Here is a 21,819-nt window from a genome sequence, read left to right on the forward strand (position 1 = left end):
TCTGCATCGTTGGAACAAATAATACTTTTCATTTCAGATTTTCAGACAGACTGATCACCTTTAAATAATCTTCAGAACTGTCTTGTTCTAGAAAGCTAACACAAAGGCTACACAGTGGCAGGACCAGCTACGCTGGGATGTGTACTGGCACAGCTGATCCTACTGATTGGCAGAGAGAGACATCTCTTGAAGTGGTTGTCCTGCAGAACTAGGTTCCTGCTGCTCCCAGGGGTTATGGGGAATTCCTGGGATACTATCTGCAAGTGTGAAGTGGAGAGTGCATGGGTTTCCCAGGGCACCCCCAGAGATGGGAACAAGCACCCAGGGTCATTGTCCTACAGGACCAGGCCCCTGAAGCTTCAGGAGAACCTGTCTGGGGTAGCTGGAGAGCACCATCAGCCCTGGGCTGCCTGCATTCTCATGCCATAAATGAACAGTTGTCTGCCACAAAAAGGTGGCATAAACTATTGCTAGGAATCATTGCACCACCATTTTGGGGCATTTGGAGTGTGGCAAGGGACAGAGATGTCGGTTCACTTTGCTTTTGTGCCACCATAAAAATGTTGACATCTGTTTGTAGCCATAGTAAAATGGATATATGCAAACTGAGATCTTTTGCTAGCTGCAAGATAACTAGTTTTTCTTGATTCTATAATAAATTGCTATTAGGGCAAATTTCTTAAATATTAGATAAAGAGAAGAGTTTTTACATTCTAAATAAGCAATGACATTTTTTAAAATATCAGATGGAAAGTTTATATCAGTAAACTTGTTATCCTTATATGTTCTCTATCCGAGAACATTCTCCACCATATCAATGGGGGTGCATGTGTAAGGGAATATTTGGTTGTGCTAGAAGCAATGATGCTCCAACTCCTGGATGATGGCACAAAGTACCAGTGCAAACCCCGTATCCTATATCATGCACAAAGAAGTGTACATAGAGGAGAAGTTTTTATGCCTCCCATTGGGCAACTGGGGGAATGGGAGAAGTATAATGGAGCCAGTTGGCTACAATGAATCTCCTTCCCATTCAATTTAAAAGCAGCTTTGCTTTCGGGAGCCATCTTGCCTTTATGGTTGCAGAGTGCTTGCAGTGACGTTTTATGACAAATATTTTGCAAATATGGCTATATGAGAAAGAAAACTCAAAAAGGGATATTTTGATAGAGACAGTCATTTGAGTTTTTTCTCCTAGCTTAATAAAAGAAAGCACTATTTTACTGTATATACATAAAGACTTATTCTTTTTTTTTTCTTCACAAGTCTTTACACACTAATATAACTACCGAGTGGTATAAAACTATGTTTTTCAAATACAATTAAGGTATTGAAAGTGGTAAGTATTTATTGTGGTTTGCCGCCAAAGTACAGTAACTGTGCCAGAAGGGTACAATGATGAACAAAGAGTTTATTTTAAATATGCTTTCAACTGTCACTGAAGGAAAGGTGTTAGGGAAACCAAGAAGAAAGCCAGGCCTCCAAAATGTTATGAAGTATAAATATCACTAAGGACCTAATTCTGCCAATACTTACTACTAATTGTACTGCTTGCTATCATAATTTAGATCCCCAATCTATACCTTATTACTACCATGCTATTAAGTAATGCTTCTGCACTACTGCGTAATATTACTAAGGAACTGTATACAGTGCTTAAGAAAATAATTTTTGTCATTGGCCACTTACAGAGCTGATCAAAGTAAGTGCAGTGCCATGGATGTACTCCCCTTTCAGTTGACCATGACAGGTGAAGCCTTAGAATTTCCCCCTCCTTTCTCCTCCATGCTCCCCTCCACCAACCCTGCTCACTGCTGCCACTATCTCTGAATGCACCTGGGGTGAGGTTGGGGGTAGGGGGTGGGAGCTCCAGAGATACTCGAGTTCACTCCACCTGGGCTCTGCATGGAGCTGGACTCAGCCAGTGACAGCAGCAGCAGCAGGTAGGTTCTTCCTCCCTGCCTGGTCCCCCCAGTGTTCCCTGACACCCTGGGAGCAGGTGCAGGGGAAGGAAAGATGCCTGTTTCTGCCACTGCTGTCTCTAGCCAAGCCCAGCTACTCATGCAGCCCAGCCGCAGTTGGGCAGGAGCATTCCTGAGACCTCTGTCCCTGGGCCATTTGGTGACAGTAGCAGGCAGGGATCAGGAGAGTAGGGAATGTGTTGCTGAGCACAAAGGGGAAGTGACGGAGGAGGGAAGATTCTTGCCTGCTTGAGAAAATTTTTAAAAGTCCCTCTCTGCTGCTCCTGAAGCACCATCTGCCCACCCTAGTGTTAGGGTGAAACACAAGGAGCCAGGGTGCAGCCACCCTTGGCATGGGTAAGTCACTGCTCCCACACCCTCTTTTCTGAAATCCTGGATCTACCCATGGTCACTTAGCCTGCAACTCTAAAGATAAGTGGTTCTAAAACAAAAATGCTGATGAGACAGGAAAAGGCAGACTCTTCCACACGCCTGCATTTGCAAAATACCTGCAGTTCCATTAAGATGTTTTCCAGTCTTGTGCAGAGAAAGTTATTAATTTTAAGCCAGTAACAGTTGGGATTTCTGTTAACAAGGGATTCTATTTAATACAATCATGTTATACTGTGACAAGCCATAAATAGTGTGCCTGGAAACAAGGCATAATTATCATCATTTATACTGACAACATGGATCTAAGAGAGGGGGCTTTTATAGTACTTCCTGGGCTAGGGACAGACATTCAAAAAGCCTGAGCCTGAATTGATTCAATCTTTGCAGGTTAGTCTAACCTAGCTAGGCTGAATTTTTTGAAACAAGACAGACATTCTCTATGGACTGAGGAAATTCAAGTGCATACCAGCAGTGACTCAGGCTAGAAGCCAGGGGGCACTAGACCAGCTCTTCCTTCCTTTTTGCAGGGACCTGAGCTGAAGGGGCATGGACAGGCCCCTGCAGGACTCTCTCATTAGGGAGGTCTGTCTGCTCGGTGGCAGGCTTTTTGACTGGCTGCTGGAGTGGGAGGGTGGGAGTGTTGCCAGCCCCCAGCCCCAAGCTAAAACTCTGAGGCAAGCGGTGGAGGGGGGAGGGGCAGTGCATGCATCTGTTGATGATACAGAGCTTTTCAGTCTTCCTCCCTGTTTCCTCATACTGTCTGCAGCAAACTGACAGGGAAGCAAGCCAGCTGGGAACTGATAATGATAACAGTCTTTATCACCCAATTGGCAAAACAATGGCTTCTCTCCATTACTTCAAACTTCTTAAACAGTTTACCAGCTGACCTGTTGATTAGCTCCAAACAGACCTAAAAAGTCATTGTTCTGTCTGCCCATCCCAGTGAAATTAGAGAGAGACACACACACACAGACACCTCTTGGGATTAGCTAGCACATGCCCAGGGTCCCTGAGGCTGAGGTCCGTGCTGTGGGAGATGGGAGAGAGGGAGGGGGATTTTCTGCTTGATCAGGGAGGGGAAGCCAGGCAGACCCTGCTATGTCTGCAGTCTCTGCTGGAACCTTACATAGCATTAGCTAGCATACCACATCCTGGCTAAGGTCCGTGCTGTGGCAGACAGGAGGAAAGGATCCCGCTTAAGCAGCGAGTGGGGAGGGGAGTGGGCATGGGGAAGCCAGAAGACCCTGCTGTGCCTGCACATCTCTGGCCAGGGAGCAGAGGGGAGGAGCCAGCCCTGCCGTGGAGCAGAAGCCCCACCCAGCCCAGAGAGCATGCTGGGATGCTGGGGGACTCTGATTTAACTTAAACCAGCAAGGGGTCTGGGACACACATTGCATACACCAGTTTGACCCAACTCAGTTAAGTCTGATACTACATTCAGCCAGGTTAATCTCAAACCAGTTTCAGCCATTTTCAGACTGGTTTATGTGCACTGAATGTCTGTGTTACAGGTTTAAACCCATTTCTGATCACATAAACCAGTTTATGTGTATTGTCTGTCCCGAGCCCCAAAGCAAAGGTGCAGGACGCTAGAAAAACCTAACTAATTTTTGTTCACATCATTTGGGATTCTTGTTCCTCATGCAACTCAGATATGTAATTACATGAATTGTAACCCATGAAAGGAGATAGACAGACCCTCTAATTCAGTGTCATAAATGTTGTTTGAACATCTTTGTTCAGTGGGGATTAGTAGGTGGTAGTGGCTTCTTTATCCTTAAAAGATATTTGTTCATCTTGACACACGTGGAGAGTAACAGTAAATTGTCTACAATATTTGCTGTACCCCCAGGGAAAATGCTCCTATTCTCTTGTGATAGCTTGTGTTCTGTGTGGCAACACACAGTACTTCAGCATATGCACTAGGCCAGATGAAACTTAAATTCTTTAATTTCTTTACCTGTTTGTACAAAAGAAGTTTGATAAACACTATATTAACTGCCTCACTAAGCTCCTGCAACAGAAGTACCAGGCCAGTGTATTCACTAATAAATCAAACACTTTTAAGATGTTTTACAAATCATTTCCAGATGAAGAAAAAATTAAATTATATAGTTTAGGAACTTTTATTTTGTTTCAGTACTAGCAACCAGAGCTCCCAAACTATGTGGGTTTTTATACAGATGTATAAACTGCAGTTACTGCAGATAATTTAACAGCCAAGTTTTAAGAAGGCTAACAGCAGGCAGATGACTGCCGGTACTCAACTTGGCTATAAAAAGATTTAATGAATGGACAATGAATGTGTCTTTCACAATGCATCTGATTGATTCTCAGCTGCAGGATGCATTTACATGCTTCTCTCTTCAACAACAAAGATATACAACTATTTTTTCACATACTTTTTCCTCTCCCGTATGCAGGCTTTGCTTACACAAGAAATCTCAGCTATGTATTAGAAGTATATGAACCAGAAACTAACTGATCCACAACACTTGTAGGCAAAGAATAAAAGTGCCCCTCCTGCCCTGTTTTAGTGGCACTAAGCAACTGCCTCCGAGTTCCTGTGGCAAGATGGACTTTTGAATTTCTCTCTTGTTTTGCCAGCTACACCCTTGCAAGTGCCCTTGAAACTTTGTGTGGTGTAGTGAGCCCTTCCAAGTTCAATATTTTTAGGATGTTTCTGATGCCCAAGTGATTTATTTCTCCTTCCCTAAGTACACATGCATAGGAAACAGGTTCAATTTATCCCAGAGATCAGCAAGTCTCATTTTAGCAGGCTAAGTAACTTGATTTCTTTATACTTTCTGTATTCACTCATATACACAGACAGTCAACAGTACACTTACTGTTATGTTATGCTATTCCAATGCTACATTTGTTCATTTTGGTCAATTTGACACTTTCCAAACAGACAGAAGCTAAGAGTGCTCCTACTGCAGTATCAGGAAGAAGAGTGGGTGCTTAAATATCCGTTGCAGAAGAAATGAAACGTATTTAAAGAAAAACTTTAGGGTCTGAAGGGCATTCTAAGCTTTAACATATACTCTGACATTCTCAAGATTTCTTTTTAGCCTCAGGAACAAAATTAGAAGTCTGAGTCTGAAGTAAATCAGATCCATAGACTGCTTATCCCAAGGTTTCTGATCAGGAATCAGCTTCACAGGAATTACTTAACACTAAGAGCCAGTGCTGGACCCACCAGTCAATATAGTTATACAAAGTGCTTGAGGAATGCTGAATATCAAGATGAATTAAATGTCTGTGTAAACAGCACATTTTCACTGCTGGTTTGCAAAGTATGATGGATGTGACCAAAATATGCAACCAGGAAACTATCTTAAAATGCAACTAAACAAACAATCATTACTGCTGCTAGAATGACTGAAGGACCACTGGCAACCCAAAACTTTTCAATTTTGTATAATTTGGGTTTGTCTCTTTTGTGCTGACAGCACTCTGGGATCAGACCATATGCTTTTCCCTCACGTTATGCCAAACTTCGGTCAGCTCTTCTTCTTGCCTGACCACTATCCCTTTGCTACTGCCAACCATCAGCACAGCACTTTATCTTCCTAACCGGAGGGTGGAACATGCATTCTACCCACAAAGTCTGCCTTCAAATTATAAAAGAAAGAAGGAAAGAAATAACAAGCCAAGAAAGGTCAGCTTGGTTTGGTATCTGGTTTAAATTCGAAGTTTTGATCCATACAAATTTCAACAGCTTAGTGAAAGCATTTAAGAATGGGCGCAGGTCCTGGGCTTTACAGCATGGTCCTTTTGTAACAAGGCCAAAATACTCAACATTCAATCCAAATATTTTCTTTCAGGTTCACATCAATTCAAACCCAGTGTTCATTTCATTTTAAATCTAATTAAATTGTGCAATGCAGCTGGACTTTCAAATAAAAAAAGCCTTCTAAGTTGTTTTAAAAACATTCAGGCCCCTAACATGCAATAAAAAACCCAACTGCTTGCTTTCTCGAAATTAGCAATCATTGTCAGGACCATGAAGGAAAAGATCTGTCTCCCAAAGACAGGTGGGAAAGGTAAAGCATGATGTAGTTTCTTCTACTAAAAATGTGTATGGATTTCAAAACTTAGTTTGAGAAACCTGGTAACTGCAACATTTGTGTCACATAGGCAGTGTGGCCCACAACTGGAGCAAATAGGCATTTTGCCCCAAACTCAGGCATTCTGGGGAGCCCTGACTGCTCAAATGTAACTAAAAATACCAATCTTCCTAAATCCACTAGCCACATGGAATATGCATGCATCAGGGAAGTCAGGGTCTGACTTACATTTGAGACAACCCAGACCAGAAAATGTCTGTGGGTGGCACTGAGCGGTGTTAGTAGCAGCTTCCTGACTCTACTCATCCCAGTTTTAGTGGGGGCGGGGGGAGTTCATTCAAACCTAAGCCATCTCTTCTGGGAAAGTCAAATAATACAGGCTTCTGTGAAACAGATATTCTCCCCTGGGAACTGAACTGGGACTGCCAAACACATTTCATATAAACAATTCAACAGCCATCACATGGTAACAATTTTTGTTTACTGCTGCCTAGGGCTAGGTATATTTCTACTTGCTAGGCCTCCTGGGCCCAAACTTTAGACTTATCTGCTTTGCCTCTGATAACCCACAGTTAGAAGCCCTTTCATTTGCTGAAAGAATGAGGATCCAGCAGAGTGTTCAATCTAAAGGAACTTGCTTGCTGCCACAACAGCATGATCTCCAGTACAAGCATCATGCTTTACATACTCTTTCCTTATAAATGTAGTTGCCTATGGAGGGACTAATTCTGTACCACTGAAGCACAGGGCAGTTTTTATATTTATCTCCATAAAGTCCATATTCAAGTCTGTCAGTTTGTCCTATTCCTGTGGGGCATTTTGGGGGGACAAGGGGGACTTATTTAAAAACAAACAAAACACAAGCACCATGCACATGCTCACACTGCTTGTCCTGGTTTAAAATTCTTGTGTCCTCTTAGAACATTAGCCAGAACATTAAATTATTCGGGTCTAGGAGAGACTTGGCAAACATTAAATTATTCAGGTCTAGGAGAGACTTGGCAAAGGGAGGAGGTATTAGTATGTGAAATAAGGACACAGGCCTGCAAAGGATCTCCTTTGTCTGGTCCCCTGTTATTCACAGACTGATTCATAGATTGTTAGGGGCTGGAAGGGACCTTGCAGATCATCGGATCCAGCCCCCCTCCACACACCCCCTGCTCTAGGCAGGAAGACAACTGGGGTTAGGTGACCCCAGCGAGGTGACTGTCTAATCTCCTCTTGAAAACCTCCAGAGTAGGTGACTGCACCACAGTCTTGACACCCTGACTGTGAAGGAGTTTTTCCTGGTATTAAGCCTAAAGAGGCCTTCCAGGAGTTTGTATCCATTGGTCCTGGTCTTCCCCAGGGGTGCCCTAGTGAACAGTTTTTCAACAAGCTCCTGATGCACTCTTCTGATATAGCGGTAAGCTGCTATAGAGTCCCCTCTCAACCTTTTCTTCTATAGGCTAAAAAAAGCCCAGGTCCCTCAGCCTTTCCTCGTATGGCTTGCCTTGCAAGTACTTGTTCATATGGGTGGCTTTTTTCTGGACCCTCTCAAGGTTTTCCACATACTTATTGAAATGCGGTGCCCAGAACTGGATGCAGTACTCCAGCTGCGGTCTCAACAGTGCTGAGTAGAGCAGGAGTATCACTTCCTTAGTTTTACACGAGATGGATTAGTTGATGCATGCCAGTGTGTTGTTTGCCCTGCTGACCACTGCCTCGCACGGACGGCTTGTATTCATACAATGGTTAATAATTATCCCTACGTCCCTTCTGGCCATGGTGCAAGTCAACCTTGTCACCACTGAGCCTGTATGTACGTTGAGAGTTGTTTGCCCCCAGATGGAGCATCTTACACTTGGAAGTGTTAAACTTCATCTGGTTCCGGTCTGCTCAGCTCTCAAGCCTGTCCAGGTCCGCCTGTATCTGCAACCTATCTTCTGGCATGATCATGCTGCTCCATAACTTGGTGTTGTCCATGAACTTTCCCAGCAAGCTTTTCACTCCCCCATCCAAATCATTGATAAAGATGTTGAAAAGCACCAGTCCAAGCAAGGACCGCTGAGGGACACCACTGGCCACTTCACACCAGGATGACACATCCATTCAAGAAAACTCTCTGGGTCCTACCATGCAGCCAGTTTCCAACCCACTAAACAATCTTCCAGATTATGGCAGGCACTTAAGCTCAATAACCCAAGAGGTATCTACCAGTCCATATATCCTTCTGTCAGAAACATACAGCCCTCTTTGCTGTAAACTTCTCAATTTGCCTGGTTTAATTTCTCAAATTTAAGTCACTTAATTGATTTAAGTCATTTAAATTTATCAATAATCCAAATAAATGAACTGACCTACTTTCCTGTTCTATCTACCCCACTACTTTTGTTTTTCTCAAGCAAAGAAGCTGCTTTTTTAAGAGACACATTAGAAATGAAGTCCGTGCTGTTTCTTCAAAGATGGGGAAAAAGCAGTCACAATTATGCCATGGAACACTACATTTACACTAGCATCTAGTTCTTCAATGCAAACAATCTAATTTACAAGAAATGTGCTACTGTAATTCTCTGGCCTAGTGCATGTCAATGCCTCTCCTCCTACTGGCTGGCTCCAGACATTATACAGCCTAGACTGGCTTAGCTCAAATGACAGAAGGAGTTTTGATGCTGAAGGTCCAGGATTTAATCACTACTATACTGTCTGTACCTGTGTGAAGCCAGGAACTAGCAGCAGCAAATAGGAAAGGTGATACTAATTGCCTTTCATTTTCTTTTTCCCCAAGCAACAGCCCACACTACCAAGAGGCACTTTGTCTGACAACTGAAGATCTCAACTGATGCAAGTAAGCTAGAGGATTGCCTTACCATAAATCACAGGTATTAGCAGTTTCTTCTTCCTCCCACTACTTTTTTTTGTAAATACCGTGTCTCATTTTCTTTTTAACATACAGTCCATAATTATTTGTGTCACTTCATTCATGACGTTGATTCTCCCTTTGGACCGATACTCACTTTTTTCAAGGCTTAAGCACTATAGTAACACACAGTGCTCCCCCACTTTATGGCAAGAGGCAGAAGGCAGCCAGTTGTGGGACAGCTGGATGGGTAAGGGTGCACTGAGTTTGGAAAGTGAAACAGGACACATGAAGAATGGGAAAAGAAGTGTTTCCCATTGCAACGTCTACATGAGACATTTACTGCACAGTAGACCAATTAGCTGCACAGTAAACATCATGCACCCCTATTAGGCTGAAGTAAACTAATTAATTCCACAGCAGCACACATGTAGATGCAGTCCTGGCTGGCTGGAGCATAAGGGTGTTTCAGTGCAGGGGCTGCCTGCCAGCTAGCCCAGCACTGAAGCACACTTGCGTCCCAGCCAGCCCCTCTGCAGCATGTTAAGCCAGGGGAGCAGCCCCAGGATGGCAAGCTGATCCCACCCTCCCCATACTCCCTGCCAGCTGGGGCTGCTCTGACCCAACTCAGTGTGCTGTGGTCCCAGTTGCACGTGCAAATGTGGAATCTGGGAGCAATAAACTCCAGAGCAATAAGCTCCAGAGTTTATTCATGCACATTAATTGCATGTGTAGACGCTCCCAATGACTGTTAAAAAAAAAAAGAAAAGAAATAAGCTTCAGGTTACAGGTGGAAATTTTGATACAGTCAACAGTTACTTTCATTCTTCCAAGACAGGGCTATGCCACTAAAATCCACAAAAACATTTCCATCTCAACTGGCAGTATGTACGAAATTCCTTGGGCAAAATACCATTTCTGATCAATTCCAACTGCACAGTTGTATACTCTATCCTTTATATATAAATTCATCATTTGTTCTTTTTATTTGGCTGATGGTGGCAGAGGTGGTGCACTCTCAAACTGTGACTAAGTAGAGAGACACAAACAGTGGGAGCTACTATTTAGGGCACCCATTACAGCAGCACATTGATTCCATCTTTTTGCTCTTGACAGCTGCTAGGGCACACCTTGTGTGGAAAAGTTTGGAAACTCAACTGTGTACTCCTACATGTACTGAGGGGAGACAGGACAGGTATTCCCCTCGCAACACCACTCAGATAACTGCTATGTGATGGGGGCAGAAGGCATACCCATAGCATGGCAGAACAGTCTCTTCAGTCCTAGATTTTGCAACAGCAGGGAAATCTCTAGCATTTTTGCTCCATTTGTGAAATAAGTCCTGCCTGCCTACCTCCAGAAACATGACAGACTCTCAGCTGCCTTTGTTGGCAAATGCACAACATTTCTCAATTCTGTGAACAAAGCCACAGATTTCTTCCCTCAGGAGTGGCAGCTGGTGTCAAGAAGCCACACATGAAACCAAACCACCTTTAGGAAAGGTAACACAAGGACAGCTGGGGACCCTGGTGAAGTCAGTGAATCCCAGAGTATTGGAGGGAGACAGGTGCTGCTGGGATAGGGGGTAGACTTGGCGTGGGAAAGTCTGACAGTAGGATTGGTGGTATTGGAGGGTGCATGGAGTAACTTGGAAAAACAGGTGTACGTGAAAGCTGAAGACACCTTGAGACTGTGTTTTGGGGAGCAATGGCAATCCTGGGGGTGGGAGGTTTGTATATCTGGTACATCTAAGAAGTCTCTACAGCTCTACCTATGCAAAAAAGCTATTGCAATGGAGCCCCCTAGTGGAGATGTACCATACACTGATGGAAGCAATTCTGCATATAGTGGCACTACCTCCCAGGACAAGATAAAGAAAACTGACCAAAAATAACACTATCTACATCTGCTCCAGGGGCATTATTGGCAGGGCTGTGACATCTGAGAGCTGAGATATTTTTCATTCTCTTAACTGACACAGCTATGTCACAGAGTGTAATGCAGATATGGCCTGAGACAAATTTCCCCTTATACTTCTCAGTGACCAGACACCAGCAAGAGCTGCAGAGAAAGCAGAAGCACAGATGCCACCTAGTTGCCAGAAGCCATCATGGTCCCTAATGACCAACAGGAGGAATTGAAAGACTGCAACTAACTTCCTGCTTGCATCCCAGATAAACATGGGGCTAGTTGGGATATGGACTGACTATGTACACAGACGCATCAGTATCTCTCAAAATACGTGACTTTTGGCAACCCTGAACCATGATTACACCATGCTGCACAGTGTGATACACCACAAACTTAATGGACTCCTGTACCACCAATACTATGCATGTTTTGGAGAGGGAAGATGGTTCTCCACCTTCCCTGCTGAAAAGCAGAACTCAGAGACACAATCCTTTCAACCTGTTAGGAACCTTAGCAATTTATACCACCCAGTCTGAATGGCTAGCTGGGATGTGTTAGCCTGGCTAGCTCTGCATGCTGCTTGATTGGCAGAAAGGGGTAGTAGGACTTCTCTTTAAGGGGTAGTAGGACTTCCTCTACCTGCAGCAATGTGTCTGGAGGGCCTGCAGCTTTTGCTTCAAGCCAGTTTCATGGATCCATGGTTTTTGTCTCCTGATCCCTGACCTTGGTTCTTGACCATTAGCTTACTTTTTGTTCCTATTTTCAGTTCTAGATCGTGGACCAGACTGCCCCACACGCCCTGGTCTGCAAAAGCCACTTCTAACAATTTTATCCATTTACATTTTCATCTCCATCCATTCTGCCCTGCCCACTCCACCCCTGACCTGCCACTTACAGTGACTAAGAGCTGTAGGGCCAGACACAGAGTACATGCTGATTCCAGTCCCTGTCCAGCTTGGTAGCTGTGGCAGTGGCAGCTCTAGCACTGGTCCCACTGCAGCCAGGCCAGGAAAGGCCCAGAAACAGCATGTGCTCTGGGTCTGGGGCCAGAGCCAGAACTCTGTGAGCCAGAACTCTGTAACTGGCAGCTGGGGGAAAGAAGACGGGGAGGATGGGATAGAGACAGCAGGACAGAGGCAGCACAGAGAAGAGGCAGGAGAGGGCAGGCAGTATAGGGCAGGATAACAGAAGGCAGGAGGGATGGGGGCAGCAAACCAGTCCCCTTTCACCTTATACTAGAATCCAAGATAAGAGGCTTTTCCCCCATGGTTCCATCATGTTAGAATGATCAAATATCAGAACAGAAGCCTGTTCCAACAAGACGGATGGAAATTCAAACAAACTACACATTCAGAGAGAGAAGAAAGATAAAATGAACTACATTCTAATGATTATTAGTCATGTTGGAGCACTGAAGCCATATATGGTATACAGTTTTCATACTTATATCAAGCCCTAGAGGTAAGGACAACCATTTAATCTGAAGTGCTAATGAAATGACCAAGCCACTGTAGTTTATTTTCCATCAGTCAAGGCAGGGGGCATGAATACTAGGGAGATTACAAAGTTCAAAAATGCACAGAATAGTTTCATAGTTTCATAGTGTCTAGGGTCGGAAGGGACCTGAGTAGATCATCTAGACCGATCCCCTGCCATGGCAGGAAAGAGTACTGGGGTCAAATGACCCCAGCAAGGTGTTCATCTAACACCTCTTAAAGACCCCCAGGGTAGGAGCCAGCACCACTTCTCCTGGAATTTGGTTCCAGATCCTGGAAGTTGGTTCCAGATCCTATGGGACACAACATGAGAATCTGGACACTGCTGGAAAATCTGGACACTAGTGCATATTTAAATTTGGAAGCCCTCCTCCTTCAGAGAAGAGAATGGGTGTGGATGAAGGATTTTTGATGACTCCTGCCTTGTTGTTATTGTTGTAGTTGTCTGTTAAGTGCTAGCAATGTGTTCAGCTCTGTAAAAGACACAAGGGAAGAAGATGTGGTTCACACATCTTCTGAATAGTCTAAATGAATATGACATATATTGGAAACAAAACATGCTGAGTAAGGGCCACTGAAGGAAAGACAGCTATTTGTTTCAGCAGAAATTGGATCCTGCCACTCTAGTTTATTTTACATCAGTCAGGGTAGAAGGCATGAATACTAGGAAGCTTATGAAGTTCAAAATTCATGGGAAACAACAGAGGCATGGATCCATTGAACTCCCAGTGAGAGCAGAAGGGCAGTTTAGTGTGCAGACTTTGCAAAGGTGGCAGGATATGGGAACCACTGAAATTCTGGCCGCAGTTTAAACTGGATCCTTAAAATGTAGGATTTTGGTTTTTAAATAATAAATTGGAAGGATGATGACATTTTTGCTGTAATTCAATACTTCAGGCTCTATCAAAGGAGGTGAGTTGTTAGACTTTAGCCCCTTGTACATGTGACACATTGTCTCAATCTGTATCCCTTAAAGTGATACGATGAGTGTCAATTTATGCTGTCACTGTTACAGCTGACAAGTCAAAAATCTCCAAATTGCTACATGTGCTATTCAAAGTTAAATACGGTAGGAGGCGCTGCATAACAATTCAACCCTGCAGACCTCTTAGTACTAAATTACAGCAGGGGGCAATAAACTACAGCTCACACAGCGTGATATGTGCAGATCAGGGACAGTTGTTTAGTTTTATTAACTGACATATTTTACTTACGTGTAATGTTTATTACATAGTTCGAGCACCCCAATCTTCAACACATCCTAGCTGTCAGTAGAGTGAATTTGGTGATGACTAACACAAAAAGGATTCTTTTAAACATTTATTTAATTTAATTAATGAACTTGAAAGAAAGGTCAGCAGATTGATCCATGTCGGGCTCTTCAGCTACACCTGGTGCACTGAAACATTTATTACACAAAAAACCTGTGAATTACACTGCAAATTGCCTGAAAGTATACCAGTGAATTGTTGTGATATCTGGTGGGCAAGGAGGCTCAGGTCATGTAATTTGGCAAGTTAACATGTATGTGACATGTACACGTGACAGATTTTTTGTCTACAGTGGGACAACTTGCCATGATCAAACTAAAATACATTGGAGATGGTCTATATTACCACACTCCAGGACAGTCTGACATGACAAAACTTTGTGTATGTCATTATGCTAACCAAATGGTGATTTTTTCTCAAGTTTCATCACATGTACATGGGCAAGTCGCCATGTGTACAAGTGCCCAAGTGTTCTAATTTTGGATTTACTTTAACCACCATAAAACCTGCTGCAAAATAGAAAGGGAAAAGGGAAAACTTAAGTATAAGCACCAAAAGTTTCTATGTGGAATCAATAAAGCTGGAACACATTTTCACGGAGAATGTCAACACTTTTGCTTCTTTTGCCATTGGGAACTGAAAATTACAGAGATCCCCACCCAAAAAAACCCCCAAAAATACTGAGACAGTTGAACTTGAAAAATTTGGAGGCTCTCATTTTCATTTTTACCAGGTCACCTATCCTACCCCTTGTTAATCATTCATTCTTTTAGTAACTACCATTACTACTGCTAACTAAGGCAGCAAGATTTTTCACCATTACTGTTTTCTTGATCTGCAAAAAATATAAAACCTTTTCTTTTTTCAATAAAGCTCTTTGCCTTGACCTTAGTGAAGAATGAAGTCCATGTGCAAATTATTAATAACTTCAGAGTAAAAGAATGTATATGAAAAATCCTAGAACTGGTGGCTTCTAGGAAATATCTAATGACAGAACTTAATAGGAATCAACAAAGGCACATGTTACTCAACACCCAGGGAAACTGATCCTTTTTCTCATTTCTCCAGCACTGCATACTAATTTGTTGTAGATTTGACACTGATCATTGAAATTCAACTAATGACAAAACTCGTTATCAGTATTTTTCTAAATTTATGTAGTTTACAATATTTTATAGGATCCTGAACCACATGGACAATCTTTAGCTAGAATCTATCCTCAATTTCCCTTTGGTGCCCCACTGTCTCTGGTTAGAAGTCATGGCAAAGACTGACTTCCCAAAGAGTGCCCTACCCTGTGACCTCTTCAGTCTATTTCCACCTCAGTTCTGCATCCTGGCTTTGCAAGTCTTTCGGAAAGATTACTAGAAACCCTAAACAAATGAGAAGGAATCATTCTGCTGGCCATGTGTGCGCATGTGCACACTAACACGCATTAAAATAGTTGGGGGGTTCCCATTTCAGGAATGAGAATCTATCATTGCTTGCAGCAATAGTGCTTGCCCTTAGGCAGATGACTACAGAGAGTGCTCTGAAAAAGAGACTCTGTGTTACTTTGTGTTGTAAGAGCAACACAGTCAAATGGTTTCTAATGCAGTGCTTTAAAAGACGAAGAAAACAAATTATATATCAGTGTTAGCACTGGCCAAAAGTTGGAATTTCTATTCCTCAGGAAATTCCAAAATTCTAAAAAAAGTTACCTCCCGTCTGGGGACAAAAAGTAGAAATGTTTGAGCTTCCTGCAGGAGACAATAATTGAAACATTTTGTTTTGGACCACAAGTAGATACAAGGGTCAATGACTCCTCAACTGCATGAAAGCTCCAAAACAAGGAGATTTGGAAATCCCTGTTCCAAATCAGTCTACGCAGTGAGGCTGTCTCCACACTGCCCTCTAGGTGATATGTCCAAAAACCAGGCAGATTTCTGATAGCAACCACCTGTTGTTTGGTGAGAACTTTAACTGAAAAAATACATGAAACTTTGGGGCTTGAAACAGGAAACAATTACATCCAAAAAGGTGCAATCAGCCCTTATTAATGCTCACTTTGCTAGGTTTCTTTTTTCTTGAATTTGACTCACTTTGCTGTATCTCACAAAACATCACTGTCTTGATCACACACCACATGCCCCATTAACAGATGCTGAAGTAAGTGTATTGGGATGCATTTGGTCAGCCTCCAGCCTCTTGCTTTGGGTGGAGTCACACATTATTTCCACAGAAGGTCATGGCAACAAGGTCAACACATTAATTCAAATTTTAAATGGCCCATAACCAAGCAGGGCCTCTTTGTACAATTGCTTGGTTGTTTCATGCTATGAGATGATAGAAGGGAAATTAACTCCACATCTTCCACTTGCACCCCCCATTTCCCCTCCCCCCCCCAAAAAAGAAAGATGAACATCCCTAGCAAAAGAGAAATTGGAATAAACTGCCCTTTCCAGACAGGTAAAGTTGACCAAGTTGAGGGAAAGCTTGCCCCTTTCAGCTGTGGGAAAATAAAAAAAATGGATAAGCTAAAAAATTCCAGTCCCAAGGGATCAGTCTTCCCATCAAAACAGTGCTGGAATTACTTTAGAACTAGACCAGTAAAATCCTGTGGCTATGCACTCGCAGGACATAATAACTTGAGGAGTGTGGTATTCAAGGATCTTGTTTGCTTACTTACTCCTCTGCATGAATCTGAACTCTCTGTGGATTCATTGCTTTGCTGATTTTTTGGCTTCCTGACAAAACATCTTTCCTGGATGGGTTAGCCTTCAGCAGTTCCAACTCTGTGGCCTTCCTCTATCAGTATGGGTTTGGAAGGCTACTGATATTTTCTGCTGGGTGAGGTCCTAAGAAATGACATTTTTCTATCCTTATGAAATCAGTAGAAAAGTCTGCCAGCACCCTGCTTCAACTGACTTAAAAATAGGCTAAATGGAACTTCCCATGACCCCGTACATTTAAGAGAAAGCATCAGGAGTATAGGGCTAAAATAATTTATCTTGGCTATTGGATTTATTTTGGCTATAATAAATATTTTGGCTTCCTTTCCTATCAGTTTGCCAATAAAAACATAGATCCAAGGTTTTTCAAACTGCAGCATTATAGCAATTTTGAAAATGACAAAGTGAAACATATACCACGAATAAAGGGCTATTCATGCTATAAATGCCTTTTTGTGCTGTGTTTTGCATTCTGGACTATAACTTACAAAAATATTGTACATACTTGCCCAATAGTTTATCTTAAAAATCTTTTTTACAGAAAATTACATTACTGTTGTACAAGCTAGCTCTCTCCTATCTAAACTCTATATTGTCCGTGTCTCACTGAGACTTGTCCCACTGAGACTTTCTCTATCCCATTTGGGTTATTGTAAATAACTGACACTAGGGAAGATGACTCAGAAATTGAGGTTACAAAAACATCTGTTTATACTGAGGACAGTAATCCAGCATTGGTAGGTGTCAGTATGGTTTAGAAAGGGTAACACCCTCACCTCTGAGACAGAAGGTTCAATTCCCACAGTCAGTATTAGGATCAAATCCAAAACTGTCATTTAAATTCAGTATTGGAGGATTGCCATCACATGTGATTATACTCTGAAGAGTGTCTCTAAAACCAGCTTTGTGTGGTTATATCTGTATCTACTCCTATCAAGAAATAGTAATCTCTATTACAAGTAGTAGAGATTAAATATAAATCAAGTACTAATCACTCTAGCTTTGAAACCACAAATAATAAAGATTAAAATAATTATAAAAATAATAAAGATTCTATCATTGGAGCTTAGTTAACAATTAATATATGATACATGAGCCAGAAAGAAATCTAGATCACTCTCCTGTAGCCTGTTTCAGTCAGTAATGGCAGTAGACATGATTCACTGCATAAAACATCCAGACACATTGGAAAAGAAAATGCCATTTATATATGGCTACTCTTACAAGCCAATGCTTTTAAACCAAGGTCCCTTCAACCAGACATCTTGTCTCACCATTTGTCACCCTCAATTAAATAAGCCCTAATGTCCAAGCCTACCAGTGAAGCTTTAGGCCCTCTCTGTACATGCAGGTAAAAGGTGTGATGGGATGTAATGCACAATCCACACAATCACGTATTAGATACCATTGCACCTTTCTGCCAGTGCAAGGGGAGCCTGATCCTGGGCTCCCCTTGCACCTGCAGAAAGCAAGCTCTTACAGCTGGGAGTCCCCTCAATTGAGGAGGCTCCCAGCTGTGAGGGTGTCCCACACACCCCTGGGGCTGGGGGATGATGGCAGCCACAATCTCCCAGGCTTGGGGCTGCATGAAACCCCTGGGCTTGCAGAACAAGACAGCTACACTCTCCAGGGCCCAAGGGTTTCACACTGGGCAAGGTGCATCCCTGCTTTTGGGAGCCCTGTCAGCTGACAGGGCTCCCAGCAGCAGGGGAGGCCCTGCTACATGTACAAATTAAAGCTCAATAACAACCAGCTATAACATTAGTATACATTTTCGAGGCCTAACTTTATAGCTGGCTAGAACTTTTTATCACATGATAAAAACTTTGCACATGTAGCTGGTCTTAACATAGTTGCACAATACCTATAGCCTATAGAGGGACCTTACTGTGTCTGCTCTATTAACCTATGTACTCCTGATAGTACTGCTATGGTATTAACCTATTCAGGTGGCTTTTTTCCTTTTAAATTGTCTACTTCTGGTATGTACACAAACAGTTCCATAATTATGCCACAGATGATATGTTCAGAGGGTCAGCATAAGAGCTATATTTCACTTAGGTCTTTATAATAGGGCTTAAGAAGCTCTTAAACAGTGCCTGGACCACCCACTTGTCTTAAAGGCAAGGATGATTTTTTCCATATGAAAAGAAACCTGCCTGTCCTTTCATATTATGTTCATATTATATTCATAAGCTAGAGCCTTAACAGACCCTGCTTCAAGTCTTTCATAATGATTCAAACTCATTTTCCCTCTCTTAGTCAATTTTACAAGAGAAATTTAGAGTGACGATCATATGCCCTCAGGAAAATCAGTCATTGTTAGCACTACAAATGAAAAACACAGGTACAAGCTGCTTTATGTTGTGACTACGTAGGCCATTTTAGTAAAGTATGTGTTTTCATTATAAAAGCTGCAGATTCTTCATATAACATGGGAAACTTCATGCCATTATCTCCATATATTTTTCCCAATGGGTTGTTTTATTACAAAACTCTCTTAAAAAATAAAAGAGAGTAAAACTCCCAAACTCTCAAAAAGAACAGAGTGAATTAATGCTTCCAATGTAATAATGGACCCATTAGCATATAAACAGTATTCTAGCTTTCTGTTTCATTTAGAAACTCTAAATTTTTGGCCTAATGCATTGTTAGAATAAACACTACTAAAAATGTTAAGGAAAAGCAAGGATGTAATATTGCCAAAAAAGAAAAAGACCAGTTATAGGAAAATTGCCATTTTCAGTTCAATGACTTTTTATCTTATCATCAATCAAATGTTGATGCATATGAACAATGAAAAAAATGATTTTGCTAGCCAAAGGAATGGTGAAATGTTGACCTAAAATCTTGCTAATTTAAATAACTGTCCATCAATTTGTACTTCTGCACTTTCATCTGCGTGTACATTTTTATTTTGCATACTAAAATATTTTTCACTTGCACTGAATGTAAACAGACATCTTCCTAGTGAACTTAAAACAGATGGACTTTCTGTTCAAAGTTCAGAAAGCAGGATATGTTGCAGTGTAAAAGTGCCTCAAGTTCACCATCTTGTGGAGACAATGAATGCTGCAGTTGGCCTTTGGTTTTGGATACTATTGGCCCTGAAAGATCTGCACAAGTCTGTTACTATTCAGGAACATACTAAAACATATCCTTAAGTTTCAATGACTTCAGGGGAATTAAGGATCATTTACGCAATTTTTAGTGATGCATTGTTGATTTGGAGCCACAGAGATCAACACATATATACAGACTGCAAACATTAGAAATATGTGAACAGTTCATTTAAAATATAACCCTCTTCTTCTCCCTCATATAAACTTCAGTTTAAACTCAGAACAAAACTTTTAAGGAGCTCCAAAAAAGGCTGGGTATTTTTTTTTCCAAACAACTTTTTTATATTTCTAAATGTAAGGTTTCATCTGGACCTTTCATATCAAGCATTCCATGAAAATGATTCTCCCAGCAACTGGTCTAAGCTTAGGTTTGTAGTTTACCTAAGCAGCAGTACACTTAAAAATAAGAAAGTAACAGCATAGGTAAGACCAACAGTTCCCAAACCATGGGTCGCAACCCCAAATGGGGTTCATGGGGTTGGGGTGCTGTGGGTTGGGAGAGAGGGGCCATGCTGAGGAAATGGGGTTGTGCTGAGTAAATGGGCCCATAAATGGGATCATGCTGAGGAAAAGTTTGTGAAGCACTGGGTAAGACCCTAACCACCACCTTGTTAAAATATGGCTGGAAACCTGCTCTCCAAATCATATTAAAACATGCACAATATATTTGCTACCTTTAAACAGTGACCAAAGATTACCAATATTGTTCCACTTCAAATAGTGCTGGGATTTGAGTACAGTAGAACCCAGACACTTTGCAAGATTAGGTTCCTAACCCTGCCAGAAAACATAAGGGCTCCCAAATTAACTGGGCATATACAGAGCCACAGTGAACAGCTGTGAGGGAACACTGAAGTGCTCCAGCTGTTTCCCATGGCTTGTATTTCACAGCCATTTCTCCAATCAGCTGCACACAAAGGCTGATGAGCTCTAGCTGAGTGGAAAAGCAGTACCCTTTGAAGTAAAAACCACAGCAGACAGCTAAGTGGCTTCTTCCTAATTTGACAACTTGCTATGAATCAAGTAGGTTGTGACCACTTGGATATGACCTTGGTTCTACTGTACCATTATGCATAGTATTTAAAAGCGAATTACATATACTTACCCACTTGTAATGTCATCAGTTCTTATATTCTTGCTCAGAACATCACCATCGCTCATATAGCCAGTGGCATCCATGCTGATGCCTTCAAGATCTATTTCATCACCAGCCTTGTCTGAGATGTCCACGTGGCAAACGTTACTACCACGGGTTGCTAGCTGTCTCCTCAAAGGTGCTGAATACATATAACGCCCAGACTCAGCATTGATGAAACGGCTTGCATTAGCTCTTGGCGGATATCCATTTCCCATCGATGGAGCATCACCTGCCTGAAGGCGGGGACTTGACTGTCCAAGTCTCCATGATAAAGGCGTTGGTCTTCCCGTCAAGCTGAGAATACTGCGACCACTTATTTCAGTTGTGACATTGGTGTCAAATGTAGTCTCCAATGTGCTTGAAAAATAAAACATTGAATTCAATCTGCACTTATGTCATACAGAAGCATAAGAGTTCCAGTGAAGGTTTTCATGTATCATGGAAAATTTGGTTTCCAAATACTGACAGAGTTTTCAAATGCAAGTGACACAACAGAAGTACAAATGTGTTTCAGAAAGTAACAGCGATTTCAAAATAAAAAAAATTGTGGTGCAACAATCATTTACTGGACCACATCACTTCTTTATATAGTTATAAATGATGAGTGTGTTTGACATTGCTGCCTCAGTGCTCCCCACTGCTGCCTAGTTTATCACTTTGTTGTACACATACAACATAGGCAGCTATTTTGCTGCTAGTTTCTGAAACATGCTCATATATTATGCAGTTCATGCTCTACTCTAAAATAAAGAGCCCCCCTGCCAAGTCACCAAATGATTATCTTGTAGTGTTGAAGAAGGGCAGGTAGAAAAATGTTAGGGGGTTTTTGCCAGGGATTATTCCTAGTATCCAAGCATATTTCTCCCTCTCAGTCAAAGCTAAACACAGTAGATGTTTTCACTAT

The 21,819-nt window shown here is 42.0% G+C and overlaps 1 protein-coding gene across 4 annotated transcripts in view; it reads right to left on the bottom strand.

The window, feature by feature from the left end:
• Positions 1–21,819, bottom strand: part of NAV2 (neuron navigator 2) — a 406,244-nt gene that overhangs the window by 147,523 nt on the left and 236,902 nt on the right. For all 4 annotated transcript variants that reach the window (XM_019551622.1, XM_019551621.1, XM_019551619.1 and 1 more), the window contains one exon: positions 20,883–21,272. In XM_019551622.1, the coding sequence (XP_019407167.1) occupies positions 20,883–21,272 (390 nt within the window). The remainder of the gene's footprint in view (positions 1–20,882; positions 21,273–21,819) is intronic.

This window comes from Crocodylus porosus, unplaced genomic scaffold (genome assembly GCF_001723895.1).
Source record: "Crocodylus porosus isolate Cpor-Errol unplaced genomic scaffold, CroPor_comp1, whole genome shotgun sequence".
Classification (NCBI taxonomy): domain Eukaryota; kingdom Metazoa; phylum Chordata; order Crocodylia; family Crocodylidae; genus Crocodylus; species Crocodylus porosus.